The sequence below is a fragment of the Ornithodoros turicata genome, chromosome 3, assembly GCF_037126465.1.
Source record: "Ornithodoros turicata isolate Travis chromosome 3, ASM3712646v1, whole genome shotgun sequence".
In the NCBI taxonomy this organism is placed as follows: Eukaryota; Metazoa; Arthropoda; class Arachnida; order Ixodida; family Argasidae; genus Ornithodoros; species Ornithodoros turicata.
This window is the reverse complement of record NC_088203.1, coordinates 28,229,745-28,235,744: the sequence shown is the minus strand read 5'-3', so window position 1 is coordinate 28,235,744 and position 6,000 is coordinate 28,229,745. Positions and strand designations below refer to the sequence as shown.

The window sequence follows — 6,000 nt, the reverse complement described above, 5'->3', positions numbered from 1 at the left end:
GGTAAGCGCTCGATCAGCCCTCCAGCAGAGTGCCGCCTGCCCCGCGCAGGAAAAATATGGCGAGTGAAGTCGGCCCAGGGGTCAATAACCGCGCCTGGAACTAATCCCGCTTTTCCCTCGGCATGCCACAGTACTATTCAGAGCCAATATGTAGCCAGCTGGATGCACACAGCTGCTGGCTTTCTGTGCACATCGCTTTTGGTGTCGTAACAAAGTAATACCTACCTACCAACACTGCGTATCGAGTTCCTTGGACAGACAGCTTTAAAGTGGTAACCGCGTACGATGAATTCTCGACAGAAAACTGGCCGCCGTCACCGTTTTTCCGGTGTGCCGACGCGACGCAGCGGTGGACAGGCGATCCGACAGGCGAAATCCGGCGAAGGGCGGAAGTGGCCGCTCGACGGCAGCCAATAGGACCGCTCTACGCGCGATCGTTCCACGAGCGGACGGGGCGCGCATTTCAGATCCCCTTATGACCAACCTGGGAATTGGGAAGCACGCTGTCGCCCGCCCGCTGCTATCTGAAGGCGCCTTTGTAGCGCTTGCTTCGCGAATATGCTTTGACCGCAAGAACTACTGTGTGCCACTATAACTTTTCTATGTGTAGCAAAATATTTAATTGAAGTTACCAAACGAGACCGTCCCTTTAAAGGATCACAGCAAAAGCATATCTAGCACGACGTCTCTCCAAGCGATGTATTTGTTACTGATTTTACGTTAAAGACCCTTCTAACAGTTGGAGTGGGGAAAACTTTCTTCGCAGTTCTAACTAGTTTGGGTTGGTCTGTTGTCAGGGCAGCAATTGTGATTTCACGCTGCGCGCAGAGCCCACAGTATATCACATGGGAGCCAAAGCACGGAAACACGGCAACAAAGCGTAAGCAAGCAGCATCGTTTTCTATCAAATTTGTATCCATATATCCACAATCATCTTCAACCAAATATACAAGTGGTCGAGTCGTTCTCGACGAGTGAAGTCCTCCAAATTCCGTCGCACGTGTAGAAGTTACTTTCCATGTGTTTCTTAACCCAATGCACGATGGCGAAGCTGTCAGCAAAGACCTGGTCGCGGCAGACATTCGTCGTATCCAGGTATTCCATGTCGAAGATAACCCAGCTTCCGTCGAAGCCAAAGTATTTTGCTGCGTTGCACATCTGCAAATAATCAAAGACGACAGACAACCCAAGATATAACGTATTCTGCTCAGTAAAAGTGATTCAAGCATAACGTGACGTCAGCACCACACTCTAAGAAAAAAAAGGAGTAAAACGGGGAGTAATTGCAGCTTCTACTTCCCTAGTCTGCAATTACTCCCCATTTTAGTCCCCTAACCCAACATTTAGTCCCGACATTTTCTCCCCATGACTGCAAATTGTCACTAAACTTCGCGAATGGTCTCCTGAATGCAACAGTCTACGTAAATAATTGCCCTTGGTCAATTTGAACGACATAAGGCTGTATAACGCAGACAACGTAGCAATTTTCCAACAATACGGAGTAAGAAACAGTTAGCGCATCTTTCTTCGCAAATTGTGCCCTAGCATGGCGTAAGATTTTATATCACTCGATATATCACGGTTGACGGTATGCTTCAAAGTATTTTCATGCATGCGCACCAATTATGTACCTGGGACTCTTACAACAGCGCGTAAAATGCGGTCTTCACTCTGTGACATTCCATTACTCCCATGCATTTACTCCCGAAAGGGACTATTTTTTGTGGCAATGCAATTACTCCCCAAAAGGAGTTGAAGTAACCTCCTTTTTTTCTTAGTGTGCAGGAATTTGATAAGTCGTGATGAAATATGTTATGCTCTTGGAAATTATTTGGTATTTTAAAAGGAATAGTGATAACATGCTATGAAAGGTCACTCTTCTGCACAGCTCCCTAGTTTCTCCCTTGGAACCACGTCACGTGACGTGTCCCCCTCACAACGAGGGTGTAAGAGCTCGCACTCGAGCGCAGGAAGTTTCTCCCATTAATCCATGCAGAGAACGATGCCGCTCTGCGAAAACCCGCTCACTGGTGCCTTGTGAGATCGCAGACACCTTGTCACGTGAACAATGCCCCTCACACGCTCAGGGACACACTGCCGTAGCATATTCGCAGTTCTATGTCACGAGTTCTACGTAACTATGATCCTGAGCAACATCCAGTGATCAGTCTGTTGATTCATTTCAATCATCTAGTGAGCTTTAAAGGTACTGTAAAGCAGCACGGATCAAATGTCATTTCGTGTGGCTATTCGATAGTCCAAGCCTCCAGGGCAAAAACTGCACAAGTTGGCACACTGGGCCCGACAACACAATCCACCATAAAATACGCCCTCGCAATCCACACAACGATCCACATCTGAGGATAAACGGATAAGCGAACTGAAATGAAATGGTGAGCCGTTGAAAAAAAAAAAAGAATGTCAGACGTTCAAGAAGCCAGACAGCGTCGGGACTTGTTTGTTCACATAGGTTCACAGAGACAGTTTGTTCATTCGAAAGAGGCCGCGAACAGAAGGAGCGCGCAGGCGCAGCAGAGAAGTAGGGAAAGCCTCCATCGAACAGCGGCCAGCGCTGGGTTACTTCGTATAGAACACTGTTAACACGGGTTTCAGAATGCATAGGCAAACAGGAAAACTAATAATATGGTTACTAAAATAACGAAGTTCCGATGTAATAGTGTGTAATACCAATTTTCAGTGTTGCCCGCTGTGAAGTGGGTTGTTTAACACCAGGCGTCGCACCGCTCCACTACGCCGCAGTACAGTGTATCCCAAAGGGAGTCTGTTCATTAGGAGGAGCCTAAAAAACAGGCTCGACCTGCCAATCAAATTGAGCGTTTTTCATTGGCTGCTGTTTTCTATGCGGGCCGCGCTGACACCAAAATTTTCCCGAAAATGGTGGCGCAGCTTGGAACGGCGAAGCGAGAATTTCATGACATTTTTTTTTCTCACAAATCACGTCAATTTTATTCCGTAAGTGTACATTGTGTTGTAATTAGCTTGCAAATCACCTTTAAATTACGCTCCAGTGTCGATGTTTACCTGGAAATAATGTTTCGTCGTCCTTGTTAGGCCTAGTAACGACAGCGATCACAGGCAAATAGTAAGAAAAACGCTACGGATGGCCAACAATTTGCATTTGATGACATACTGTTATCCATATACACACCTTTGCCCGTTCTTGATTCAATCTTGTTATATTTCATAGTTAAAATACGTATAATACTGGCAGTCTGTTCCAAGTAGCGGTTCTGCCGGCCAATCAGTTCTGCTAGCAAGCACTTCTGCTTCTGCTACTTCTGCCCTTCTGCTATTCTGCGTGTTCCCGACATTCCCCTCTCCATCCAGATGGCGCCGTTAAAAGTGGACGCAAAATCTAAGGTCGTCAGGGAATATCCTATTCAATCCGATCCAATCCAGGTTCCCGAAAATGTCGGCACCCAGTGAATACAGGTAATATATAGCTTGGGTAGCCTGGGATTTATAGCGAACTGTATTTTGGCTCGTGATTGGCCAGAGAGCTCAAAAAGTGGGTGGAGCTCCAGGTATAGGCAGGTCCCATTAATGGCAGGACTCCCTTTGGCATACACGGCACTGCTACGCCGCATCTTTCATGGCAAATTAAACATGGTTATAGCGCGTTGGCGGTCGTATGCTTCCGCATATGGTATTTAGAAGCAACAAAGTCTCTAGTCACATCACCGGATTTTTCATGCTTGTCTACTGCTTTGCAGTACCTTTAATACGCGCTTAAATTTCAGGATATTTAACTGTCGTCCCGGAAGGCGCCGTGCTTTGGCAGCCGCAAAAGTAGCTGACGCTTATCTCATGAGGGCACCGGTTTGAACCACGATACTAGTCGAGAGGAGGCAAAAACCGCGTAAATTCCACAGTCTCAAGACAAGATAAGGTTTAGTTCATCGTACCCTATCACCTTTCCCTACGTAAGGGATGGCGTTGATGATTCTGCGCACGCCCATAACAGAAAGAGAGCTTCGCGCAGTGCGCAGGACCACCAACGCCATCCCTTACGTACGCTAAGGCGATAGCGTACGATGCACTAAAGCTCACTAACTGCCAGAGTTAGTAGGAAGGGAGTTGCCTCAGGACAGAAGCCGCCGATATTTCGAAGAGAGACTGTTCGTCTTCTGGGCACCGTCCTGATCATTGGCATGGTATTTAAAGGGTTAGATGTGACGTGTTTAAAGGTTCATGCGAATTGTGGGTCAACAGCCCGGAGGGAAGAAAGGTTCCGTACGGGCTTCTACGGCCGGAGTGAATGGCTGCTTTGTTAGAGTGTGGAGGGGATTATGTGAACGTAGTGATCTAGGCTACAGACCGGTTACAGAAAAATGGAAGGTTCACGAACACGTGGACGAAACGGGACAACAGGCAAGAATTGGCAAGCATAGCGGAAGATAAGGAGGTTAGTGGTTACGTGGGGAAAATTCCAGAACCAGCAAAGGTTTTTTATATATATATATATTTGTAATGCAAAGTTGTGGCATGCAATAAAGAAAGTAGAAAGCAGTGGTCATGCAGAACAAAACCGATGATAATGGAGGTAGAAGGGAAAATCATATTTTATTTCTGAAGTGTTTCTAGGGTGCCTTGTGATTTGTTGATACCGGACGGGTGAAGAGCGTTGAACTCGTATATGAGATAAGACTCCCTATCACGTCTGTCACGTGTGGATCTAAACCCGGTTTCTAGAATATATAGTTTAATGTTGTCAGAATTGTGACCAGGAACGTAAAAGTGTTCGGCGACTGCTTTGGGGAGTTTGTCGGACGTGTCGGTTCTGTGTCCGGTAAGGCGGTTGTTCATTTGTTGGCCGGTTTCACCAATGTATTGCATAGAGCAGTTGCCGCATTCAATGCAGTATATGACATTGGAGCTTGTGCATGTGAATGCGTGGTTAATGGGGTGGGTGTAATTGCTCGCAGTGCTTTTGATGGAGTTAGCGTGTTGAACGTGCTTGCATGTTTTGCAGCGCGGGAGGTTGCAGGGTCGTGTTCCCATGTACGGGGTGCTCGTTGTGCTGGTTTTGGCATTGACCAAGGAGTCTGCCAGTTTTTTTGCGCGTCGGTATGTCACCTGTATGGGATTTGTGAATATATTGCTAAGTCGGTCACTGCTTTGGAGGAGGGGCTCGTGCTTCTGTAGAATGGCTTTGATGTTTGCAAGTGCGTTGGAATATCTTGTGATGAAGCTTATTTGGCACGCGTCAGGATTTTTTCGGTCTAACCTCGTCTCGATCGAGTGTGAGTGCCTTGCGACGGAATTCGGTTACACTCTAAATCTTTTCACACCTTTAAAGGTGTAATAACGTTCATGGCGCACGCCTTTTTAGGTGTAATTTTTGTAACACCATAATGGAGCACGGTTTCGCTCAAATTTTCTTTACTCGAGTGTTGTCTGTCCTCCAAAAATGCAGTCTTGCAACATCTCAACATTGTTCAACAGTATTGTAGACACTTGTGCGTGCTCGATTATCGATAGCGATGCATATATGTATTAGCTCGTACCTACGATATCCAAGACATAATAAAAGCAAGATTTGCACTGACACTTGATCTTTAGTAATGATTTCCAAATTTTGTAAAATATCATCCTGGAGATGCAATGTTACGCAACCAGGTTGAATGTTCATAGCGCACACCTTTAAAGGTGTGCGCTATGAACATTCGCACAGACAGATGACATCGAGGAACACAGCGAGTCTCCACAGCCACTGACCCCACAGACACGACGCACGCGCACATCACGCAGAAAACACCGTTGACTATCTAATCACCAGCCTACCATGCAGTCAACGAACTTCCTACGAATGCGAAAACTCATGGAGAAACGTAGCCGATACCTACATCATCTACGGATCTACACCTACCACCTGGCTCACAACACAGTACCTAAAGGCCTCACCCCTAAAACAGTTCCTGCATTAGGAAAACTGACACCTGAACTAGAGCTAGAGTGGGCATCAGCCCTTAACAACAC

The 6,000-nt window shown here is 46.5% G+C and overlaps 1 protein-coding gene across 3 annotated transcripts in view; it reads right to left on the bottom strand.

Moving 5' to 3' along the window:
* Window positions 1-894: 894 nt before the first annotated feature.
* Window positions 895-6,000, bottom strand: part of LOC135388339 (uncharacterized) — a 65,925-nt gene continuing 60,819 nt past the window's right edge. For all 3 annotated transcript variants that reach the window (XM_064617834.1, XM_064617833.1, XM_064617832.1), the window contains one exon: window positions 895-1,158. In XM_064617834.1, the coding sequence (XP_064473904.1) occupies window positions 937-1,158 (222 nt within the window). In that variant the 3' untranslated portion in view covers window positions 895-936. The remainder of the gene's footprint in view (window positions 1,159-6,000) is intronic.